This window comes from Oryzias latipes, chromosome 17, assembly GCF_002234675.1.
Source record: "Oryzias latipes chromosome 17, ASM223467v1".
Taxonomy (NCBI): Eukaryota; Metazoa; Chordata; class Actinopteri; order Beloniformes; family Adrianichthyidae; genus Oryzias; species Oryzias latipes.
Window position 1 is genome coordinate 11,669,300 of NC_019875.2, and position 26,639 is coordinate 11,695,938.

The following is a 26,639-nucleotide window of genomic DNA, read 5'->3' on the forward strand; positions in this document are numbered from 1 at the left end:
TACAGCGCCACCAAGTGTCAAACCTGACAAGCTACATGTGTTGGTGACTACTGTATTTTTACATCTGTAAATCCCCGTGATGTGGAGTCCTCCTGGGCTTCAGTCTGGGACCACCAATGTTTTTGATAATTTGACATGATTAAGGTCGTAATAAAAATAAATCAATGCATTTTTAGGTCATTGCAAGGTATACATACTAATAATTCAATATCAAATTGTTATAATAATCAAAGTATTACAGTATAGTAATAATTATCACATATTAAAAATCAAGAACAAAATAAAAAAATGGGCTGGAAATGGACGTTGGTGCAGTTTTCCTTTACTGTAATTTCTGGTGACAGCTTGGGTCAAATGTCCTATTTTAATTTGATTTTTTGATTTGAAATGTTTTATTTCAAGCAATCAAATACGAATAATGCACAAAAAACATCACAATCATCGGTTATACATTCATACAATAACGTATCAAACTTAGGATAATTAGACATCAAATTAAATATTGCTTGAAAGAGAGTGGAAGGAAGCAAAGTTATATAATCCCACCCCTGTTCTACCATGGCCATTTTATTACATGATTTATCATTATCTGGTTCATAACTTTTTATCAGACAGAATTGAGAATCCTTAAGTATCAATAAAACACATAAAAAAAGATGAAATACTTATGTAAAAAATAGACATAACTATTTTAGAAATCAACATGGCAAATGCAGATCAGTTATCTAAGATATATGCAGATTATGTTAATTAGAAAAGTCATGTAAATGATTAAAAAAACAATACTATGTCAGTAAACTCACCTTTGTTTCTTTTGTATTTATTTTTATGTTTCTCACTGTGTGCATGTTTTGATGTATTTTGAATGATTGTTCCTTGTAAATGTATATTTTCTATTAATGTATTTGATGCTTTGAGGTTTGAGGTTGACGATTTGAACACCTTTCCAGGGACTACAGATAAATAAAATTCTGGCGCATTGCAGCCATGCTTTTAATGTGTGCTGTCCCTGTTAAATAAATGAATAAAAATATGAAAAAAAATAGACATAACTGTTTCAAAAATCTTCATAGGATCTTGATTGTCTTATATTTTTTTCCGTTTTCAGTTTATTACTCATCATTAAAGAGTATACTCTTTGACCATCACTTGTGAGGATGACTGAAATAGGTAGAAGGGCAGATGAAGATATTGAGGGACGACCTGAGCTGTAACGGAAAAGTAGGAGAGACCAACACCCACATTCAGCATAGTTTAGCACACAAGCAGTGTGCTGAGTGAGCAGACATCTGTGTGGATGTTCGGCTCTGCTGAGTCTGCTGTGGGGCCCACAGTGGCAAAATACACCAAACCTCTGTGCAAAAACAGGTCGTTGTTGTGCACGTCTGCATCCTTTTTCATGCTTAAGCAGTGTTGAAAATGAAAGCTAAAATGTTCTGCGTACTGCAGATAAATATATAAACCACACAAGATTAAAAATAAAAAATGTGGACAATGCTAAAATGCTTTTAACTCTTACTCAACTGCTGAAAAAACTTCCTAAATGGAACCGTAAAATTTGAGATTGAACATTGTAAAGGTAAATGATGTCAATAATTGAAATAGTGTAAATCTTTGTGATTATTGCCAAAAAATAAAAAACGTACATGTACAACTGAAAATAAACAAAAAATTCCAAAAAAATGCTTTAATAGTTCAAAGCTCTAATTGGTGTTTTAAGCTATAAAAGGAAAACGTATAAATGGACTATTGAGTCAAACAGCAGAAACTTAAAATTTGAAAATTATTCTCAAAATGATTTGTGTAAAACAATCATACATGCCCATACAGGCAGGGAACATTGGTAACAAAAGTTGAGTGCCACAAAAAAAAAAAACTAGAATTATAAATTCATAAATAATTGATTGGTAAAAAGCTTCTTTAAGCTTTAAGAAAAAAAGTAGTTAAGAAAAAGTTGACTGTTGAAAAATTGTGAAATTTTAAACATATTTCTATATAAATGTAAGCTTATGGATGCTAAGCAATCTCAAAAAAGTTTTTTTTTATTGCATTAATCCCCTTAGATAATTTTAAAAGGAATGCCAGTTTAAATGTTTGAATCAGTAAAATTAAAATAATAATAAAAACAGCTGAAAATGAGCAAAAACCTGTTTATGTCAGGAGCATTTAATAATACTGGATTGGATTTTTCTGCACTTGTCCAGAGGCTCAAAGCACTTGCCATGTATGTCCATTATTCATTCACTCCTCATTCATACTTGGAGATGGTCAGCTCCTGATGTGGCCCCAGCTGCCCTGGGATGCCAGTACCCACCCACGGCCCCTCTGACCATCACAGGGACATTCACACGCTTTCATACACCGGTGGAGCAACGCTGGATGCAGGGAGGGTGACGTGTCATGCCCAAGGACACAGTGACAGTTGACTAGGGGGAGCAGGGATTGAACTGCTGACCCTTTGATCATTGGATGTCCTGCTCCACCACCTGAGCCACTGTCGCCTATTATGTATTCTTTTTTTTAAATTATGGATCTCATTACTGCTTTCATGGGATCAATGATCACACACAAGAGCATTTCAGAGGCAGAGCAGGGGGGTTCATCCTGCAGGACTAAAAGGTGTTATTGTGTGGCATGTTATTGTGCCCCAATTTTGTTCTGCTAATGTACATTATACATTTATTCTTAATCTTATTTTGTAAAGTTACATCAGATTCTCGCTTTAGTCCTTTTTCTTCTTTCCGACACTTCTCATCTGCTGACCCTGCCAGTGTCAACGTAGATAGATCAGCATTTGCACTAGCATCATGGCTGCCTAGGGGTCATCTCAGCAGCATTAGCTTGACCAAAAATACATTGAGACTGGAGTGACTGTAGCTACAAAGCTGAAGAAGAGCAGCTCAGGCTCCTCCTACTGACTGCAGAGAGGAAGAAGAGCAGCTCAGGCTCCTCCTACTGACTGCAGAGACGAAGAAGGGCAGCTCAGGCTCCTCCCACTGACTGCAGATGATTGACAACTGTTTGACTTCAACCTCAACATCAGAACAAACACAACTCAAAGCTCTCTCAGCTGATTCAGATGAACATCCCATCCACACTTGGAAACATGAAGAAACTGGCTGTGATGTGCTTCTTCTCAGCTCTCATATGTACGTATGTTTCTGTAAAACCTCAGGATATGATCTGGATTTGATTCAACAGAAGTTCATGATTTACAAACGAAAAAATGTCTTTTAATTTTGTCTCGAAAACTAAGCTATGTTGAGTTTGTAAGTTTGGATCAAAGATATGAAGAAAAACTGTTTTCTGTTCAGCAGGTGACAGTCTGGAGGATGGAATCACTGCCAGCAGAGCTGAAGTCTTTTCATCAGAGGAGCTCACAGTTACTCTGTCCTGTAATTATTCAGTCACAGCTAACAATCTGCAGTGGTATAGACAGGATCCAGGATCAGCTCCTCGGTTCCTCCTCCTGATCACTGACACCAAAGAACCCAGTGTGGTGGAAGCAAAACCTCCAAACCCCAGACTGACTGCTGTCCTGAACCGGGAGAGGAACCAGGTCCATCTGCAGATCTCCTCTGCTGCAGTGACAGACTCTGCTGTGTACTACTGTGCTGTGCAGCCCACAGTGACAGGAAACAACACAACTCTGTACAAAAACCTGCAGAGAAAACACAATACTACACAACATCCACTAGAGGGTGTCATTATCACAAAACAGTGTGGCTGCATTGACTTCACAGAATCCATCGGCTTGAGAAAAATGTCACTTTATTGACATAAATCTTAAAATAATTGTGCATATGCAGAACATTCAGATGAATTATCAGATGTGTTTCGCATATCCAGAAACATGACTTTTCTGATGAAGCTCAGAAGCTCTTATAGAATATGAAGCAGAGTCACAGCAGATCAAAGCCCATGAACTATCTCTTTCAACAAGTATGTACAATGTTCCTTCTTCATGCAGATTGTTGACATTCCTCTGCTCAGTAACTGGCTTAGACCCTTGTTTTATGGGCTCTGAGCCTTCAAGAATTAAACACTATGATCTCTAAAACCAGAACAATTGTGTCTTTCTTTGATTTGATCATCCCGTCATTTCATAACATCTGCAGAACAGAAATCCGTTGTTTGTGATTACACCCACAAACCAGGGATGCTTTAACCAGCCACGCACACCAAACAACAAGCCTGAAGAGGATCATTTGTTAGAGAAAAGGCCTGTGGGTGGCTGCTCCTGTCAATATGAACCACAGACAGACAAACACTGGACTGATGATCTCTGGCGTCACCTAAACTTTAGGGTCCCGAGCAAACCTGAAGCCTGAAGAGGGACCACACAGACCAGTTTGCTCCACCTACCTCAATTACCTTCAGAAATGACCGTCATCTGAACTCCATGCATGCTGACTGCAACAGGAAATGCTGCTGAAGCAATCAATTTGTGTCTTTATTTTCAGAAACCTCAGAGAAACGTAAAAAAAACTTGAGCTAAAACTTGTTTACATGGAACAATCTTCATGTTTTCACCTCTGTCTTTATGACATTGAGATCTGCATGAAAGTTCTGCTTCAGTCGTTTGATGGGAATTGGAGCTGCTGCAGAGAGAAACAGAAAAAGAAATAGGAAAGCTTATAACGTCACATCATCTTGAAAGAATCAACAATCCTTCCCATCAGTGAAGTGCCACCCTTCCCTGCCCCCGCTGACTGAACATGTGCCACACACCCCTCACTTCCCCCTTCTGCGTCTGCCACCCTGGTCAGACCTACACATGACACATTTATTAAAAAAAAAAACACACTTTTTTCAAAATGGCAGCTTTTCTGTTGATTTTAACTCCATAGCAACTATTACATTTTTTGGTCACCTGGGGGGGACAAACAAGTCTTTGTAATTTTTAAAAGAATTGGTAAAAGTACATTTTTGTATTCCCTTGGCAACAGAGGTTTTTTTGTTGACCACACCCACATTCTAAATATATTAATTTCATAGGTCATCTCATTTCATGAAGCCCGAGTTAGGGATTAATGTACTAATGAATGTTAGAGGTCATCCAAAGTATGCATTATGTCTCTAGCCCAGAGCCCAACCGCCAAAGACGACTGACTATTCATGCTCATTTCCTGTTTCACCATTACATTTTTAATCACACTTTCAAGATCTCTCCTTATTGAAGTACAGCTGATTTAGAGAAGAACACAGAAGTGTATGTTGTTTGGTATCAAACTTTGGGCTTGCTTCTGTGGTAAATTTTATTTTGAACAAAATAGAAACCTATTTCTTTAACGTAAATATATTTTGTCCTTCAACTGGTTAGCTATAGGCATTCATCTTGGTTGTACTCCAACAATTGGATGCTGGTTTGTTTAGCCCAGTTTTTGAATGAATGGACATTAGATCAAGTTTGTGATGACCACAGCGCCCCCAATTGGACTTTAAGAGGAAAAAACTGTGTAGGTCATATGAGCTAAGCCTTTTTTTGATGGATAAAAAAATAAAACGCAGCAGTTAGCCCACCCTTTATTGATTTGTTCATCTGTACTGACAGCTGCATCACACCTGCAACGCCACAAAACAACATTTACAAATGTTATGATAAATAAATACGTAGCTATTAGATCAAAAGGAGCATCAACGGTATGGTACATCGGTCACAGCATTGATGACACAGATTTGACCACTTTGAAAAGGTTTCTTGTCTCAAAAATGTCATTCAGTAATGAAAAAAAAGGACATTTAAGGCATAACACTGTCTGAACACACAGACAAGTCATAAAGATTTGCCTCTTTAAGCAGCTCTTACTTAGAAATAATAGAAGAGCATAATCTAGGTAGAACTGAGGTTCCAGATGTTCAACGCCACAAAATGCGATTGATTAGTTGGAAACGGAAGCAAATTTAGGCCTTGACAGTTGCTGCCTTGCATTTTTACCAATTTTCCCAGATATCCCACAAACTTAGATTACCTGCTATTCCCTGCTCAGTCAGAGAATAGTTGCAAAGAAAAGGGTCCTTTGAAAAAGAAGAAACCAGCCATTGACGCCTGGATTTGAACTCCCTTCATCTGAAGGGTCATTTAAATTCTTTCTCAGATGTGTGCGTTGGGGTCCCCTCACTCCCGAGAACCCACTCTGCTTGGCGTAGTCAGTGGTGAAGTCTTGTGTGGTGCAATAAGTTAGTGCTGGCGCTGAAGCTCCTTCCACATATTTCGCAGGAATATGGCTTCTCGCCTGTGTGGGTTCTTGCGTGAACGGTCAGGCCCCCCCTATGGCTGAAGCTCTTCCCGCACTCCCTGCACGAGAACGGCCGCTCGCCTGTGTGCGTTCTCATGTGATCGGACAGACTGTTGCTCTGACTGAAGCTCTTGTCGCACATCGTGCAAGCAAAGGGCTTTTCCCCTGTGTGGGTTCTCATGTGGCGCAGCAAGTGACTGTTGAGGCCAAACCTCTCCCCGCACGTCTGACAGGAGAAGGGTTTCTCGCCCGTGTGCGTGATCATGTGGCGGGACAAGCTGCTGCTCCGATTGAAGCGCCTCCCACAGGTTTGGCAGGAGTAAGGCTTCTCGCCAGTGTGAATCCTCATGTGACAGAGCAGGTCAGAGCTTCGGCCGAAGGTCTTACCGCAGGTTTTGCAAGGGAAGGGCTTTTCGCCCGAGTGCGTTTTCATGTGACAGAGCAGGTTGCAGCTCCGGATAAACTTTCGGTTGCATATTTGGCATGAATACGGCGGCTGGCCTGTGTGGGTTCTTTTGTGATATGTCAACAAGTGCAGACTGGAGAATCTCCTTCCACAGGAGCTGCACATGAAAGGTTTCGGCGACATGGATGGGCTCTGGTTAGAGTCCTGGAGGTTTTCTTCATCGTGCAATATTGGCAACAAAGACACATCAGTCACTGGCTTAGAATGAAGTTGCTCATCCTCTTGACCTGCAAAGAAATCCTCAGATTTTTCTTCAATCGGTACCAATTCTGATTCCTTCTGGTTCCTCTCCTGGGCACTTAGCTCTTGGTTTGCATTAACATCATCATCATCTTCCTCCTCACTTATCTCTTGCACAAGAAAGTCTAAAGAAACAAGAAGATGCAAATTAAAATGATTCGCCTGTAATGATGGACCTTTACTGATCAACATCCACAGGACATGTCAGAATTACAGTCTACTGACACAAGTACATGATATTATTCTTCAAACAAAACAAGAAAAACCAAGAATTCATCAACACAGACCAATCAGACTCATGTTCATAGATAGGACAACCCACGACACCTCCACAGAATCTATGGGAAAGAAAAATAAACTAGGGACGAGTTGCAAGGTTGGAAGCTATGTTGTTAAATGAAAATCAAACTGAAAGGGTAATAATTGGCATAAATAGATAAATGATCAAAGTTGACCGAAAATAAAGTAAAAACAGAGCAATAACAAAAAAAATATATATTTTTAAAAAATGCCAGCGCCAGGTCAGGAACAAGCAAAAAAAAACCAAAAGAAAACGTGATTTAGTCAGCCATCAATTGTGCACGTTCTCCTACTTACAGAGAAAAATAGGCGTTTAATCTTCATTATAGAGTACAGATCAAAAGTTTGAACACACCTTCACATTCAAAGAGTTTTCTTTATTTTCATTACTATGAAAACTGTAGATTCACAGAGCTGGGACCAGACATGTCCGCCTGCCAAAGCCAGTACATGTCTTAAGTTTGCATTTGGATTGGGATTTGGATTCCCAAGAAGAGGATTGGGAATGTTCTATAGTCAGATGAAACCAAAATAGAACTTTCTGGTAAGAACTCTGCTCGCCATGTTTGGAGAACAAATGCCAAGTTGCATCCAAACAACACCATACCTACTGTAAAGCATGGGGGAGGAAACATCATGGTTTGGGGTTGTTTTTCAGCAAAGGGACCAGGATGACTGATCCCTGAAAAGGAAAGAATGAATGGGGCCATGTATCGTCAGATTTTGAGTGAAAACCTCCTATCAGCAAGGGCATTGAAGATGAAACGTAGCTGGAACTTTCAGCATGACAACGATCCCAAACACACTTCCGGAGTAACGAAGGGGCGGCTTCATAAAAAGCATTTCAAGGTCCTGGAATAGCGTAGCCAGTCTCCAGATCTCAACCCCATAGAAAATCTTTGGAGGGAGTTGTAAGTCCGTGTTGCCTCAAAACATCTCAGCTCTAGAGGAGATCTGCATGGAGGAATGGGCCAAAATACCAGCAAAAGTTTGTGAAAACCTTGTGAATACTTAAGAGAGAATGTTTGACTGCTGTCATTGCCAAAAAAGGGTATATTACAAAGTATTGAGATGAACTTTTGTTATTGACCAAAAAATTATTTTCCACCATAATTTACAAATAAATTCTTAAAAAATTTGACAAAGTGATTTTCTCCCCCTTATTTTGTCTCTGATAGTTGAGGCAAAATGAAAAGATGAAAATTACAGGCCACTCATCTTTTTGTAAGTAGGAAAACTTGCACAATTGGTGGCTGACTAAATACTTCTTTGCCTCACTTTATACAATTAAAGACTCCAAAAAGTTGATTTTTGAAGTATCTAAACCACATGTGGCAAACTCAAGGCCCGGGGGCCAAATGTGGTCCACCGTGTTATTTTATGTGGCCCGCGAAAGCATAAAAGTTTTAAATTTCTTAAAATATTTTTTTTTTTTTAGTTGATAACATATTATGTGTAGCTGCTGTTGTAATTATTCAATTTTTGCAGGTCTTATGTGTGCATGCAGACAAATTGTTGTCATCAAACCATCAGTTGGATGCAAGGCTGTGTGCAGGCTTTTTTAGTAAAATGTTACATGTGTCATACATGTTCTTTCTAGCTTAGTTTTATGTTATTTTTTTTATTCACTTGGACAGTTTAATCGTGGGTTTTTATAAGCGGACAAAATTTAAAAGGATTTATGCTATAGAGTAACAAGAAAACATGTTTTCTATGCAACTGTAATTGTCACTTTAGAACTTGATAATAAATAAATGAGTTTTTTAACATTAAGGAGTAGTTGCATTTATTTTTCATTACATTTACCGGTAGTTACATGTATAAGTTATATCTGGGCCTTTGAGGACAGCCACTATGCTGATGTGGCCCTCCGTGAAAATGAGTTTGACACCCCTGATGTAGACCCTTTAAAGACTAAAAGGCTTAACTTTATTTCTGTAGGTTTGAAACAGATGATTGGACGAAAAAACAAACAAACAAATAGTAGTGTTTTTTATTACTTAAAAACTAAACTTTTGAAAGCTCAACCTTTCTTGTTGCATTCCTAACAAACGATTTCCAACAATCTGACAAGGCACTGCCCCTGCAGAGACTCAGCCTGTACCTGTTTAACCCCCTGCAGCTCTCTTCAGAGTGTGTACACAAATGATGATGATGACTTTATTACCCACAATGGGGAAATTTCATATATCTGTGGCAGCATATGTGAAAATGAGAAAATGTGAAAAATGAGAAAATGTGTCACCAGTTCCTCTTAAACAACTAATTCTAACTTCACACAGTCCTTTCCTACACAAAACACCAGGAATATGCTGACTATGTCCAAAACATAAGAAGGTTCCTGGGCTTTAATGTTTCAAGAAACATTAAAGATCACCTCCAATTAAATTGTGGCTTTGATGTTAACGTATTCTTGTAGCCTTTTTCTCATTATGGAGAACATGCATAAAGAAAATTAGGCTTAAACTCGTATTTTGGAAAAAAAAAAATTGGAATAAAGACAGGAAGATAGCTTATTTGTGACATAAAAGAAACGCTGGGAGGGCTTAGAAACCTGACATTGAACCATATGAGACTGTGGTCTGGCCTCACATAGCTTGGGGCCAGTGGTTCAGTTCAAGATTGCATGTTTTCTTTGATGGGGTGTCCCGTGTTTACATTTAGGAAACCGAGAAAGGAAACGTACCCACACAAGACCAAGAGGCGAATACCAGCTCTTCCTGACCTGAAATACCGTATTTTCCGGACTATAAGTCGCTCCGGAGTATAAGTCGCACCAGCCCAAAAATGCATTATAAAGTAGAAAAAAACACAGATAAGTCGCACTGGACTATAAGTCGCATTTTGACGGGAAATTTATTTGACAAAATCTGAGACCAAGAACTAATAACTTGCACAAACTCATATGACACAATCATAGCAGACTGTTTATTTCATAATTTCACAGTAATTCTTTCTTATATTTATTTATTCCTTTCATGAAGCATCATTGGCTAACTAATACTCTGTTTTCATCCTGTATTTGTAGAAACAGTTGTCATTTTTATTGCATTTCTGAATCTATGAAATCATTGGAAAATAGAATATTATGTTGTTAGCCTTCAAGATCTTACTGTAAAAAAAAGTTTGCTGATTCTCTGAGTCACTTAACATACCTCATACATCAAATTGACCCAGGAACATCATCTCTGTTCCTCACAAATGAACATAACAGGAGGGTTAACACCGTATTTATTTCAATTTATTTCTAATATAAGTCGCTGCGGAATATAAGTCGCACCACTTGCCAACCTATGAAAAAAAGGGCGACTTATAGTCCGGAAAATACGGTATTTATTTTTATTTACTAACCCCTTATGGACAAAAATGAAGACTGTGGGACTTTTTCACTGGTGGGAGTCATTTTCATTCTTCTCTTCAAGACCCAGACTAATAAAAATTCTCGCTCCAGACTCACCTGTTGTGTTTGAGCCGATACCCAGCAGGTGGTGTTGCACATCCTTGTCTTCCTCGTTCCAGAAGAGGGGCAGCTCCCCACAAACTGTGGATGGTTCTGCAGACAGCGCCGTCACAGGGGTGTCCGTCTCTATTTTCACTTTAAACTGACGCTCTTCACAACCGCTGCTGGCCTCTACTGGTTTCTCCTGGGCCCAAGCTGGTTCTGGTTGAAGTTGCTCCGAACTGACGCTCCCATCCTGGTGGATGAGGAGCTCCTCCTCTTCCTCCTTGTAAACATGCAGCTGTGCATGATCTGTAGGATCAAAAAACCTCATCATAGAGAGAAACCAGACAAAAGAAAACTGCTTTAAAGACCCCATTTTTCCTGATCACGGTAAAGTCCTTTCACAGGGTTTGAGGGAACCTTTGGGTTCAAAACAGAAGAACCATTTGTTTTTGTGGTTCGGAAATTTTAAAAAAGGTCTTTGCTGTGAAGTTCTGCTGGAATGAGCACTTAAGATCACCGCCAGTGAGGTCTGAAGGTTAAGAACATGAAGAAAGGGAGCCTTAAGAACACCGGAGCCTGCCAAGGAATATCTGTGGTGTTCCAACATTGATGTTTTACAGTCGGAGTGATCAGTCTCTGATCCAAATCTAAACCTTAAATTTTATTTTTTTAAAGCCAATAATAAAAAAAGATTTCCTCTTTAAATTGTGATGATGTGAAATAAAAAGAAGTTAAAATGTGGCATTAGGGTTAAGGTTAAATCAGGAGGGTTCTTCCTTTCCAAACCACAGCATCTTTCTTTTACCCAAACACTTCCTGTCTGCTCCTTATGCTGACTCAGCATCAGTGAGAAAACAGACTCCAGTGCTCCCTCTGCATTTCCAGATGCCATGTTCTTAGAAAACTCTGACAGTAAATAATGACATCCTCCTGCAAGGACGTGTTATGTCAATTCAGAAGACACATGTTGCTTTTCCGAATGTTTGGAGTCTTTCGACTTTCAGCTGATGGGTGTTTGTGAAGCCCAGGTCGGGGGGGGGGGGGGGGGGGGGGGGGCTTTCTGATCCTGCATGTAACTTGCACACGTATCAGGAAAGTCTGTCCAGGTTTTTACACATGTGGACTGAGCACCTCAATAGAAAGCATGTGATCATTCCAGACGAGCAGATTTGGGCGGCACAGTTCCAGTGAGAGTAATGTTAGTGTGATGGGATGAGAACGTGTTGGACCAGCAGAAACTTAAACTGGTGCTGATAAATGAAGCATATCTTTTAGTTTGGTAGACCAGAAACTCCAAACAGAACAGACTTCCTGACGTTTCAGGGAATCCAGCTCACAGTCAGATCAGAGCCGTTTCAGTTGACCTTCACAGCGATCATCATCCACCATTATAGACCTCTGAGTATCTCTCATGATCTGCCCAACAAGATTGTGTTTTCCTCTCCTTCACCCTGTTAGGATTTCAGGACAGAGAGATGGCCTGTTCAGGAACCACAGCTGTTACGGTGTTCTTCCATCACTGCAGCTTTGTAGTTTGTTGACACGAACACAGACACAGGAGTCTCACCTCGCCACTATAACAATACATTGACATAAATGAAATGAAATCGGGACAGAATGGAGCATCTTGATGATCTTCTTCAACAACCCTTTTCCACAAAGCTCTAAATGTTCTAATATAGTCACACGGAGATCCAGATTCAAGGACCTGGTGGATGACATCTTTCTGATTTCCCCCGTCCATACCTGATGTGTTTGTGTTTCTTTTCCAGCTGCTACAATTATCCAGCAGTCTGCGCTGACGATCTATCTCTTCCTCATACTGGACGATGGTCCTTTCAAACTGTCTGAAGATTTCTTCAGCAGCAGCAGTGAGTCGCTCGCTGATAAATTCTCTCAGAGACTGAACTGAAGACATCGCTGCTGCAGCTGCAACTCTATAGCGGACAATCCACAACACAGCCGCCTGCAGGCTCATACATGCTAGGCTAAACGAAAAAATGCTAAAGCTACTAACAGCACTTCCGCCGGAGAAATAGCCCGGAACATCCGGTCACGTGAGAGCTTATAATTTTTTTGTGAGAGCTTATAATTATATTTTCTTGTTTCAGAAACAAAAATAAGATTAAAATAATAATAATAATAATAATAATAATAATAATAATAATAATAATAATAATAATAATAATAATAATAATAATAATAATAATAATAATAATAATAATAATAATAATTATCATAGTAATAATAATGTGCCTATTAAAAGTGAGGCAGTATAATGAGGTTTACTTTTTATGTAGTGTCTATATATTGTACACTTAAAATGTTACAATTTAGTTTGAGTAAGTATTTAGTTTTAAATCCTATGCTACATGTACATGCTCGCTATGCTTATACTTATTATCCTTAAGTATACTTAAATAAAATAAACATCAAATTTACTTCTTTCTGCTAAGGGTGAACAGCTGGGCATTACACAGAGGAGCTGCATAGAATATCTGGCCCCAGAAAACCAGATGGAGTAATGTGCAGATGGTGACAAAAACACAGGTCACAGCCATATATGGATTAAAACATTAAATAAAAGATTTAAAACCCTCACCTGTCTGAAAGCCTGATGAAATATAAGGCTAATACAAAATTGATTAAAAAGGCCTCAGTTAAGTCAGAGTAATGAAGAGGCAGAGGCAAAGCATCTGGCAGCCATAGTTTGGAGTGTTAAAATGTGTGTGGGACAAAACCCGACATGATGATCCAAAAGAACCAGAAGGTTTGTGGAATTCTAAAAGCTCTGCGATATATTAAGGAGCCTGGTCAAGAAGGACTCTGGAGAAAAAATAATAAAATGAACTAAAAGTTCATGGAGTGCTGGTAAAACTGGAGTGATGTGTGCTCTTTTGCTGGTGTGGATTAAAAGATGGGAAGCAGAGTTCTGAACAACCTGGAGGCAAGAAAGTTCCCTTTGCTTTAAGACAGTTTCAACATAGTGTCTGAATGATATTGTCCAGTCTAATCAAATCAAATCATGACATAAAGATTCTGAAGGCTGGACCGGAGGAATGGACCAACTGAACAAATGTGGTGTCTGATTAGATGGATATTCCTCCCAGGGGCATTGATTATTATCATATCATCTGAAATAAACTGGAGAAGATTTATTGGTAAGATTAGCATCTGGCAGACCTTTCTCTGATGTGCTGCTGAGACAAGCTGATGAACAACTTTATCAATATATCAATGATTTAGGCAGATGTTTTCTGTTCAGTTGAACAAAAGCTGCTGTAAGCTTCTGTCCTTCTCTGTCTGCACTTTCTGGCAAAAAAATAACAATAAATGCAGATCTAGGTTCAGAAAATGAGACTGGTCCCATATGCACTGAAGCAAAAGAAACATTATGGTATGGGGTCTCATGAAACATTCTTTTCAAAGTTACTCTTTGACATGAAGGACTTTAAAGTAAAGTCGACTTACTGTCTTCAGGTGTCACTTCTAGAAGCTTCCAACAGCCTGAGTGATGGTGAGAGGAGGAGCTTCACAGCAGAGCATGAAGCTTCATGTTGGAGCTGAAGAGCTGCTGTGTTCTCTCTGTTCTTCATTCAGTACCAGTGAAAAGAATGTTGCTGCTTCTCATCATCATGATGATGGTCTCCTTTCAAACTGGTAAGTCATCAAAAGATGCAGATGGAAAAAGAGATGATGGACAGGAGAAACATCTGGAGATGTTTGAACTGATTTACTTTGAGATGATAAAAGTCAGATTAAAGATTAGAATCCAAATGTCATGATGAAATCTATCTTTGTTGTTTCCAGGATCCTCTGAGGATTTACTGAAACCATTGAAAGATGAACTGATGGCTTTGGAAGGAGACACTGTCACTCTCTCCTGCAAATATTCTGGTTCTGTCTGGTATCTCTTCTTATACCAACAGAAGTCCAATTCATCTCCTCAGTTTATCATTGCTGACTTCTCAAAAGAAACTGAGAAGTTCTCAGTGAAGCACGACAAACAGAAACAGGAGTTTCATGTAAACATCTCCTCTGCTGCAGTGACAGACTCTGCTGTGTACTACTGTGCTCTGCAGCCCACAGTGACAGGAAACATCAAAACTCTGCACAAAAACCTGCAGAAAAAAAATACTCCACAACCTCCACCAGAGAGAGTCACACACCTCATATTAACCATGGAGGAACACATGCCTTCCTCCTTCTGCAGCCTTCACAATGAAGCTATTGGATGCCCTCACACACCTTGACTCCAAAAACGTCTGCAGTTCTGAAACATTTACACAAAATGCCCATCATCTGAGTTAACCAGCATGTTTTTAAAATAAATGCTCTAAAATTTGCAGATTTCTTCAGAACAAAGAATTAATATTTCAGAAGAAAAACTTTGTGAATTGTGAGTTAAAAAATACTTGTTTTTTTAAAGGTGTCGTTTTTAATAAAAGCACAATGGATCAAATAGTTTTAGTTATCAACCTAACAAAATGACTTAAAGTATCAGTGATGCCCCCGCTTCCTGTTTTCTTGGCCAAATCTTCAGGCTGCTGATCTGCACACAGATTTTTTCCAAAAATGACTCACGGAGATACATTATCTGATCAATAAAGTTTTATTATTTTAATTTAAAAAAGTTTAAATGGCAGTTTTTTCTTTTACCAAAATGTTTTTCAAAATGGAGGAAAAAAAGCAAGTGACAACACGGCAACAAATACAATGTATTCAATTTTTTTGTATCCTTTTTATCCTTCATTGTTTTCATTGTTTTCAGAATAAAACATCACATTTGAGTTGTTTCTGCTGCGCTTCTGTTTCTTGTTCATCAGTATTTAAAGGCCATCAATTTAAAAAAAAGTGAAATATAAAGTGAGTTCTCAAAGTGAGTGTGGTTCATATATGGGTCAGTGAAGCCGTTTTACTTTCTGTCTGAGTGGCGGGACCTGGTAGGGAGAAGCCCAGCCTCTGACACACACCTCCTGTGGGATGAGAACAGCGGCAGCTTTCTTAAAGATTCCCTAAAGTCTGACCCGGCTGATGCAGAAACTGTTCCCATCCACTCTTCGATAAATTCCTCTCTGGAGGACGCTGCCGTCTTCAGGCTGGCTTAGAACAGTGCAATTGTTTCTTCCAGCAGATCTGTAAGGGGGGCCTTCAGGGGTCAGAGAACCCAAAACGCTGGGTCTCTGGTTCAACCTCCCAAAGGCACCTCAGTCTCGCGTTGATGTTGATCCGGTGCCACTGTTCCCCAGAAAAGCCAGGGAAACTCTGAGTCACATAGAGGTGGATTTTTCCTCGTAGGTTGCACGGCAGCACCAGCTTCCTCATGGTGATGTTTGGCAGCAGGCCCAGGTATGGAGTTGCCGTGCATCAGGACACGGGGGGGACGGAGGAGGCACAGGTCGTCCTGTTCAAGTCTTGCAGCACAAACCGTCTCCTAGCGGGAAATTCCTCCAACTTCTGAGACAGAGGAGGAGGAGGTCAGACTTAGTGAGTACATTGACATGATCACAAAAACCAAGAACTGGGAGATGTGTGTAAATAAACTGTTGATGTCAGAACATCCTGCTCTGCATGAGAGTCCATTATCTGACATTCAAACTTACCCTCACAACCCCTTCCTGTCTGCTCTTTGCAAACACGCCGGCGCTGACGGTCACAGGGTTAGCCTTGCTATAGCGGAAATGGATGTCTGCAAGACGAACAACACGATGCTGCTGTTTTCTGTGAGGAAGAAACAGTAGTATCAGTATCTGATGGGATTAGCATTTGTGATGTTTCAGTGTCTGTTCTGCTACATTTGGAATGTTCTGGATTTTTCCAGCGTTGTGAAGGAGGGGGGAAGCTGCACCCTGTTGACAGCAGGCCCAGGTATGGGGTTGTAAATGTAGCAGGATGAGGTAATTGGGTCCCAGGTGTAGTCACTCCCATCCGGGTGCTGCTAATGAGCACATGGCCACGTGAGGGAAACGTTAAGAAAACAACTTGTAGTCGCTAAAATGAAAACTAATTCTTTATTTATTTACGTTTGAGTAGAAAAAGGATCAAAACCACAAACTGTTTCTGCACAAACATTGTGGTATTTTATTTCTCAATGTTATGGAGGAAGGTGAGAATCCAGAGACCTTTTTAAACATGCTAAATATTTGATGTCTTTTACTCTTTTTTTCTATTTGTAGAACACTTTTAATCTGGATATTAAAATAAAACAGATTTTAATTTTTTTGTGTGTACCGGTAGTTCTAAGGACATGAATCATTAGAAATTAAAATACTTTTTGAGTAAACTAACACGAGTCTAAAGTACTAAAAGCAGCTGCAGCAGCTTCAGTACTGGAAGACTGTAAAAACGTAACCAAGGTAATTTGGACAGATGAACGGGAATCAAGAGTATCTCTGACACAAAAGCAAACGCAAAGAAGAATCTTTATGAAGATGAAGGAACCAAAAACCAACCACCAACCAAATATATATATATATATATATATATATATATATATATATATATATATATATATATATATATCTCAAACTTAAATAAATTTCTTCTATTAGTAACAAATAATTTAGTTACATTTATTCAACTTAATTTCTTTCGTCTTCTTTCTCTTTCGGCTTTTCCCATCAGGGGTCGCCACAGCGAATCATCCTTTTCCACCTCACTCTATCATGGACATCTTCTACCCTAACATTAGCCAACTTCATGTCCTCTGTTAAGACATCCAAATATCTCCTCTTTGGTCGTCCTCTTGCCCTCCTGCCAGGCAGCTCCATCTCCAACATCCTTCTACCAATATATCCACTATCCCTCCTCTGAACATGTCCAAACCATCTCAGTCTGGCTTCTCTGACTTTGTCGCTAAAACAGGCAACATGAGCCATCCCTCTGATGTACTCGTTCCTTATGCTGTCTAACCTGGTCACTCCTAAGGAGAACCTCAACATCTTCATCTCCGCTACCTCCATCTCAGCCTCTTGTCTCTGTCTCACTGCTACCGTCTCTAACCCATAGAGCAGAGCTGGTCTCACCACTGTCTTGTACGCCTTTCCTTTGAGTCTTGCTGGCACTCTTCTGTCACACAACACTCCTGACACTTTCCTCCACCCGCTCCAACCTGCCTGCACTCGCCTCTTCACCTCTTTTCCACACTCCCCATCACACTGAACTGTTGACCCCAAGTACTTAAACTCCTGCACCTTCTTCACCTCAGCCCCCTGTAACCTAACGCTTCTACCTTGATCCCTCTCGTTCAAACACATGTATTCTGTCTTACTACGACTGACCTTCATGCCTCTTCTTTCCAGAGCAAACCTCCACCTCTCTAGCTGTTCCTCCACCTGCTCTCTACTCTCACTGCAAATTACAATGTCATCCGCAAACATCATTGTCCAGGGTGAGTCCTGTCTTACCTCGTCTGTCAGCCTGTCCATCAGCATAGCAAACAAAAAAGGACTCAAAGCTGATCCTTGGTGTAGTCCCACCTCCACCTTGAACTCCTCTGTCTGACCTACAGCACATCTCACCACCGTCATACTTCTCTCATACATGTCCTGAACTACTCTGACATACTTCTCTGCCACTCCAGACGACCTCATACAGTACCACAGCTCCTCCCTCGGCACCCTGTCATACGCCTTCTCTAAATCTACGAACACACAATGCAGCTCCTTCTGACCTTCTCTGTACTTTTCCATCAACATTCTCAAAGCAAAAATGGCATCAGTGGTGCTCTTACGGGGCATGAAACCATACTACTGCTCACAGATCTCCACCTTCTTCCTAAGCCTGGCTTCCACTACTCTTTCCCACAGCTTCATTGTGTGGCTCATCAACTTTATTCCTCTATAGTTGCTGCAGTTCTGCGTGTCACCCTTGTTCTTAAAGATCGGAACCAGAACGCTTCTCCTCCATTCCTCAGGCATTTTCTCACTCTCTAAAAATTTCTTACGTCTATAAAACTCAATAATTGTTTATACAACTCAAATTTACGTATTTATCTAACTAAATGTCACATTACTCCATTAATCTTTTTTCCATCTTAATTACTTATATTTCTTGATCTTTCATATGTCTAAGTTTGAGCCGGCAGATATGCTAATTTTTATAACAATAAAAAGGATGGGAAAAAATGCACGGAGTGCAAAGATTTATTAAAGAATTTTCCATCATTGTCATTACAATAAACTTGTAGGGGTGCTATATAAACTCATTATCCACTCACTCATGGTGCAGAGACGTAAGCATAGTAGGACAAAATAACTCGGCAAAACACAGTAAAACAGCTAAACAACTAAACACATTTGGTCAAAAACCCACACTTAAACCCCAATCCGTCCAGACAGGCAAAGGGAATGATATCCCAGAATCCCTTGCGGTGCCGATCTAACAGCAGCACCAAAGTTACACTAACTTAATTGAATTGATTTGAATGAAAGGAAAATAACTGTCTGAAAACTACGTGTTATTTTTAAGGTGACCTAACAAAAAATGATTTATCTTAACTGAAGCAAATAATTAAGTTAGATCAAAGTAAAAAAGTTTATCTTTCCAACATCCATATGTGGTCTTATCACCCTCTCACGGTGGAAAAAGTGTTATCTGAACTTCTTCATCCACTAAATCATCTTCAAATGGACACGCCATGCGCTTCACCTCTCTGAAAACAAACTAAACTTCAACTAAACCTGCTCCAGACCAGGTTATGTTCAGAGCATGAGTTGCTATGGCAACTTGACATACCCTGAAACATACCTCCATTTCTGGAACCGAAAGCTGAGGTTATCAACTTCCTTAGCCTCAAACTTACCGTGGTAACTCGCATAACCTGCTTTCTGGAATACCCCCCTGCAATGTGCGATGACGATTCATCTCTTCCTCAATGATTTTTTTTTTCAAACTGTCTGAAGATTTCTTCAGCAGCAGCAGTTAGTCACTCGCTGATAACATTTGGTTGTTTAGTCTTTTAATCATGTCTTTTATTCTTTCAAAACCGCTTTCTACATGTGTTGGATACAAACTATTTAAAAGGACTATTCTGAACTTTTCTCCACTTCTAGACATCAATTCTTTATTCTCCACTAGAGGGTGACATGGTGAAGTGGGCGGGGCTCTGTTTCAGCACTCTGTTCAACCTTTATTCAATAAGAAGTGGTGCTTAGAGGAGAACAATTGTCAGAGTGAATGTTGAACATCAGCTAGTTTCTCCTGTTGATTGGAACCTTGTTGTACAGATGGAACATTGGCTGTGGATTCTTCTTGCTGCTCTTTTCTTTGGTAAGATACAAACATCAACATGTTTCCTCTTCAAACACTTCAACACATTACTGAGCTGTACATTAAGAGCTGTTAAAGCTGCTGATTGTTGTCCTTTAATTAATCATCTTTATTGATTCATCTCTTCCTCTGCATGTTCTGTTCTTCCTCAGAGTGTAAAGGAGAAGACAAAGTGATCCAACCAGGAGGAGAAGTCATTGCTGCTGAAGGAGACTCTCTCACACTCAACTGTACCTTTGAGACCAGTGCTCCATACCCATATTTGTTCTGGTACAAACAAGAAGTGAACATGTCTATGAGGACAGAATCAGACAGACGTATTTCATCATCAACAACCTGGAAGGCAAAATGAAGAATCTACAGGACAACTTGGCCACAACTGTTACTGAAGAAGTTCTTGAGAAGATTGTCGGCTTCACCCGGACAGCACAACTGGCACAACACCACAAAAGCAAGCAACGGCAAATCAAGAAATTTCAGATTTTCACAAACCAACAACAGATCCTTAAGGACAGGCTCAACAGGGAGAATAGAGGAAACCACACTAAGACAGGGATTGATAGAGAGAGGTGGATTAAGAATATTTCCGACCGTGAGCTGACCCAAACAGAGAAAGAGGTATTATCCAAGGGGTTGAATTTCTCGGTTACACCAAATCATATCCCCGTGGTAGACCTCATCACAGCTACAGAAACGGCCATAAAGAGGAACAACCTGACTGGATCTCAAGCTGAAGAATTACGACTCAAAATTTCGGCGGCACTGTCCAGTGCCAAACCACCACCTTCCAATCTTTCCTCAGATGAAAGAAAGGCCTTGACAGCCCTGGAGAAGGACCACAGTATCAACATTTTACCAGCGGATAAAGGGAGATGCCCTGTGATCCTGAATGCGGCGGACTATGAAGCCAAAGTTACCAACCTACTCAGCGACACCACCACATATGAGGCACTTAGAAGAGACCCAACCAGCGGCTACAAGAAAAAGGTTATAGACTGCCTACAAAGACTGGAGAGAGATCAAGTCATCGACAAGCCTCTTTATTACAGACTGTACCCGGGTAATAACACTCCATGCATTTATGGCCTCCCAAAAATCCACAAGGAAGGAATACCACTGAGACCCATTGTCAGCAGCAGTGACTCAATAACTTACAACATGGCTAAACACCTGGCTACTATTTTGGCCCCTCTAGTTGGCAACACAGAGCATCATGTTAGGAATTCACAAGATTTTGCAAACAAAGTCAAACATCTTCAGCTGGATTCTGACGAGATGATGGTGTCTTATAATGTAAATTCCCTCTTCACCTGCATTCCCACCACGGAGGCAGTGATTTCAGTGAGGAAGAGATTACTACAGGATTCTCAGCTACAAGACAGAACAAATCTGACACCAGACCACATCTGCGAACTGCTGGAAGTGTGCCTCAACTCCACATATTTCCAATTCAGGGGAAACTTCTACAGGCAGAGACACGGCTGTGCTATGGGCTCTCCAATCTCACCCATTGTGGCCAATTTGTACATGGAAGAAGTTGAGAGAAGAGCCCTGGACTCCTTCCCAGGTACAACTCCAAGCCACTGGTTCAGATATGTGGACGACACTTGGGTCAAGATCAAAAGCCAGGAAGTGGAGACTTTCACAGATCATATCAACGGAGTAGACAAGAACATCAAGTTCACCAGGGAAGACACAAAGGACAACACCCTAGCCTTTCTAGACTGTGCTGTGATCATTGGAGAGGACAGACAGCTCCAGGTTGAAGTGTACAGAAAGCCTACTCACACAAATCAGTACCTGTTTTTTGACTCAAACCACCCTTTACAGCACAAACTAGGCGTCATCAGGACATTACAACACAGAGCCCAGGAGGTCCCCACAAGCTCTGACGGAAAGAAGAAGGAAGAGCAACATATCCACCAAGCCCTCCGAACCTGTGGATATCCCAAGTGGGCATTCACCAGATCCCAACATACAGGAAAACAAGACAAGAAGGAACAAGAGCCGAAACGGAACAGTATTTCAATTCCATATATCTCAGGCCTGTCTGAAAAACTTAAAAGGATTTTCAAACAACATAACATCCCAGTTCATCTCAAACCAGTCAATACCCTCAGACAGAAACTGGTTCATCCAAAGGACAAAATTCCCAGCTACAAACAGAGTAATGTTGTGTACTCTATCCACTGCAAAGAGAAATGCAATGAACAGTATATAGGAGAAACCAAACAACCTCTACACAAGCGGCTTTACCAACATCGCAGAGCCAACCCAAGTGGACCTGAGTCTGCAATACATCTCCACCTGAAGGCCACAAACCACTCTTTCGAGGACAGTGAAGTCCGAATACTAGCCAGAGAGAAAGGATGGTTTGAGCGAGGAGTGAAAGAAGCCATCTTTGTCAAGAAGGATAAACCTTCTCTTAATAAGAATGGTGGTCTCAGGTTTATTCTTCCATCCATCTACGGCAGTGTCTTGAAACCTAAACAAACCAAACCAGTTCCACCTGAGTCGTTAACCGCTGAAAGAGACAACCAATTTGGAGAGGGAGTCACTGACTCCCCAACCCCCAGCTGAGGACAAGGGACTATTAACGACCCGAAACCACGTAGGCTAAGTGGACAACACCTCCAGTTTCAGGTCTGACTCCTCCCCCATGAGCGCATATATACCAGCTCTTAGACCAGCTATTTCAGAATTGACAAAGCCTCTTGGATAAGAGGCGAAACGTCTTCCAACTTTAAAACCAAGTCCAAATGACATCCCCTAAACCTACTACAAAAAGTGAACAGTTACCCAAAGCACATGTTGAAACGTTACTCAAAATCAAGAAGAAGAAGACAGATTTGATGCTGAACTCAAAGACAAATCAGTTCCTCTGAAGATCCAGAAGCTTTGTACAGCTTTGTAAAACTCTGTACAGAAACATGCAACAACACAATACTCCACAACACCCACTAGAGGGTGTCACATTCATTTATAAATTCATTGATTTATTTTCAAACCCATTTTGTCCCTTTTGGGGTCACGGGGCTGCCGGAGCCTATCCCAGGCTCTCGTGGGAAACAACCTGGACAGGTCGCTTGTCTGTTGCAGGGCACGGCACATACAGTGAGACTGTTTCATGCATTCTACTTCCAGATTCCAGACGAATTTTCTGTTTAATGATCACTTGCTTTTCAAATTTTTACATTGTTTTGCACCAGAGGGGGCTGCACTCCCGCTTCAGAAGATCCAAAACTTTAGGACAACCTGACTCCATGTCTTCTTGTCTGTTTACGAGTCTGTTTGTCAATTTTAGTTTTAAAACAGAGTAAAGGGGACTTTTACTAATTTAATACATCAAATTGATTTTAACCCCTTAAACACATTTTTAGATACTTTTTAGCAAAATAATGTTTCCCCCTTTTTTTTAAGTGAGTTTATATATAAATTACGGTGGCCCAGAAGGGTCACAACACAACACATTAACTTTATACACAACACACTAACTTTACACACAACACATTAACTTTACACACAACACACTAACTTTACACACAACACACTAACTTTACACACAACACACTAACTTTACACACAACACATTAACTTTACACACAACACATTAACTTAACACACAACACATTAACTCACAACACAACACAATAACTCACAACACAATAACTCACAACACAACACAATAACTCACAACACAACACATTAACTCACAACACAACACAATAACTCACAACACAACACATTAACTCACAACACAACACAATAACTCACAACACAACACATTAACTCACAACACAACACATTAACTCATGGCCCAGAAGGGTCACAACACAACACATTAACTTACCTCACAACACATTAACTCACAACGGAAGTAAAGCAGCAATTGAAGTGCTTTTATTCTGAAATTTCTACTGGGCTGAGCAGCTAACTACCTAACAGAAAGTAATGTCACAGTGAGCTGTGGAGGGAGCATGTTATTGCTACAAGAGAAGCTAGCAGCAGTGTTGCCAGAAACTTTGTCTTTACTACGGTTCTCCTTCCTCTAAACACACACAATATGAACGCACACTCCTCCCTCCGCTCTGACACCTACGACAGAGTTTTAGGGCCACGGTGAGGAAAAAAAATTCTGGCCAACATGACGAGATTAAAGTCGTCATGTCGACTTTAATCTCGTCATGACGAGAAAAAACTCGACACAAAGTTTCGAGAAAAAACCCGTCGTGTCGAGATAAAAGTCGAAATAAAGTTTCGAGATTAAAGTCGCAATGTTGCGCGAGAGCAGTGAAGCTGAGTCTTTCAGGAGTATTCAGTGTTATGGCTAATGTTAGTGAGCTAGTGGCTTGTATTTAAGAGTTTACGACAGAGTTTTATGGCCACCAAAAAAATTAATTTTATTTGGAGATAAAAACTCGCAAATTTACGGGAAAAAGCCATAGATTAACAAGGAGAAAAACCCCGAAGTTGTCTGTTTATCGGAGCCTAGCTTGAAGATGAAATATGTGGAGCCTTTTGTGAAGCTTTATTTCAAGATTATAGGTTTAAAACAAAGAGATTCTGAGTCTTTTGGCGACTCAAAATCAGATTATTTTCCGTGTAGCCGTCTTTCCGGGGTTTGGTGTCAGTAAAGCGGAGTTTCATCTGTAAAATAAGGAGCTCAGAGACACGTTTGGGTGTAGAGGACCGCTGCAGCCTTTATTTTCCTTTTCATTCACATAACCTGAAGTTCATCTGTCACCTTACGTCATGAATCTGTCATCCGATCACCAATGCGGAAGTAAACATTGTTACATACGCCCCCTCCTGCAGATGAAGCGTCCCCTCTGATCATCAAAAAACAAAGATGAATGAAAATAGTCTGTTATATTAGCATTACAACGTTGAAAAAGGCAAAAAGTGCTTCTCCTCCTCAGACGGAAGCATCACACAAACGTAGAGATTTTGTCTTTGGTGGAGGAAGAAAGGATTCAAGCAAACAGCTGCAGGGACACCGATGGCTTCATCGAGCTGCAGATATCCTGCAAACCAACCATCAATAAATAAAACTTTAATAACTTGTAAATCAATCAAATGAGCCTCCAGACATTTGGAACGTTATCAATAAACATTCAGCTCACCTGTTCAACAAAGTTTAGTTGGTCTGCTCTGCTGCTGCACGGCGTTCACCTGCTGCTCTGCATGATGCTCACTTCCACAATAATCTCGTAAATTTACGAGTTTTTTTGCGACTTTAATCTTGAAACTTTATTTCGACTTTTATCTCGACAAGACGAGTTTTTATCGAAACTTTGTGTCGAGTTTTTTCTCGTCATGACGAGATTAAAGTCGACATGACGACTTTAATCTCGTCACGTTGGCCAGAATTTTTTTTCCTCACCGTGGCCCTAAAACTCCGTCATAGACACCCCCCCTCTGTCGCTGCACGCGCGCTCCTCTCCTCTCCTTTTTTCTGCTCCATCCTGTGTGTGCGTGTGTGTTGGGGACTGCACGTGCCTGTGTGAGAAGACGGAGCGGAAAAAAGGAGAGGAGAGGAGCGCGCGTGCAGTGACAGAGGGGGGTGTCAGAGCGGAGGGAGGAGTGTGCGTTCATATTGTGTGTGTTTAGAGGAAGGAGAACCGTAGTAAAGACAAAGTTTCTGGCAACACTGCTGCTAGCTTCTCTTGTAGCAATAACATGCTCCCTCCACAGCTCACTGTGACATTACTTTCTGTTAGGTAGTTAGCTGCTCAGCCCAGTAGAAATTTCAGAATAAAAGCACTTCAGTTGCTGCTTTACTTCCGTTGTGAGTTAATGTGTTGTGAGGTAAGTTAATGTGTTGTGTTGTGACCCTTCTGGGCCATGAGTTAATGTGTTCTGTTGTGAGTTAATGTGTTGTGTTGTGAGTTATTGTGTTGTGAGTTAATGTGTTGTGTTGTGAGTTATTGTGTTGTGTTGTGAGTTATTGTGTTGTGTTGTGAGTTAATGTGTTGTGTTGTGAGTTAATGTGTTGTGTTGTGAGTTATTGTGTTGTGTTGTGAGTTAATGTGTTGTGAGTTAATGTGTTGTGTTGTGAGCTATTGTGTTGTGTTGTGAGTTATTGTGTTGTGTGTTAAGTTAATGTGTTGTGTGTTAAGTTAATGTGTTGTGTGTAAAGTTAGTGTGTTGTGTATAAAGTTAATGTGTTGTGTGTAAAGTTAGTGTGTTGTGTATAAAGTTAATGTGTTGTGACCCTTCTGGGCCACCGTAATAAATAAACCAATAAAAAAACATAGCCTGGACTTCCAAAGAGTTTTTCTCTATCACCTCTTTCTTTTTCAGTACAGAGATTACACTATCTTTTATGTAACACATTGGTCTCTTTTAAAAACAGTTCTGGTAAAATGTTAAGACAATCTTGTTAGAAATAGCATGGACCTAACTGGATTACGGAAACTATTAAAAATCTGGTATGCTTTGTTTTAACTTTTGTAAAGATACGCAGCTGGTGATAAATTAGTAACATTTGATCCGCAAACACTGACGTGCGGTGAGGGTTGATGGCTGGTGAGGCACTGACTCCTCTGGAGTCAGATTAAAAATTGCAAGAAGTGAATATTTCCCTATTCATCCAACAGCAGGTAACTGCATCTAAAACACACGTTATTTGTCCTCCAGAGAATATTTCTATTATAGACATGGATAGAACTCTTCTTGT

The 26,639-nt window shown here is 40.3% G+C and overlaps 2 protein-coding genes and 1 long non-coding RNA gene across 3 annotated transcripts; 1 reads left to right on the forward strand and 2 right to left on the reverse strand.

Moving 5' to 3' along the window:
* Window positions 1-5,510: 5,510 nt before the first annotated feature.
* On the reverse strand, window positions 5,511-12,724 carry LOC101172440 (zinc finger protein 771-like). Its single transcript, XM_023965677.1, has 3 exons — window positions 12,437-12,724; window positions 10,703-10,996; window positions 5,511-7,070 (listed from the first exon to the last, which is right to left on the reverse strand). Exons 1-3 carry the CDS (start codon window positions 12,666-12,668, stop codon window positions 6,151-6,153), a joined length of 1,446 nt encoding a protein of 481 aa, XP_023821445.1. The 5' UTR covers window positions 12,669-12,724; the 3' UTR covers window positions 5,511-6,150.
* A 2,687-nt stretch (window positions 12,725-15,411) lies between these two features.
* LOC101172684 lies at window positions 15,412-16,764 on the reverse strand. The gene is made up of 3 exons (XR_910392.3): window positions 16,486-16,764; window positions 16,294-16,411; window positions 15,412-16,147 (listed from the first exon to the last, which is right to left on the reverse strand). It is a non-coding gene; the product is annotated as an uncharacterized LOC101172684 (long non-coding RNA).
* Window positions 16,765-20,250: 3,486 nt separating this feature from the next.
* Window positions 20,251-22,402, forward strand: LOC111949114 (the record flags this gene model as incomplete). The annotated part of the gene is made up of 1 exon (XM_023965661.1): window positions 20,251-22,402. A coding segment is annotated over exon 1 (2,094 nt), but the record flags the coding sequence as incomplete, so codon positions are not given.
* Window positions 22,403-26,639: the final 4,237 nt, after the last annotated feature.

Bases quoted from the DNA above. Each gene is read 5' to 3' on its own strand.
- LOC101172440 (XM_023965677.1), bottom strand. From the start codon at position 12,668: ATGAGCCTGCAGGCGGCTGTGTTGTGGATTGTCCGCTATAGAGTTGCA. The intron at 10,997-12,436 runs GTATGGACGGGG...TTGATCCTACAG, and splicing joins AAGAAACACAAACACATCAG to ATCATGCACAGCTGCATGTT. The intron at 7,071-10,702 runs GTGAGTCTGGAG...TTGTTTCTTTAG, and splicing joins TATCGGCTCAAACACAACAG to ACTTTCTTGTGCAAGAGATA.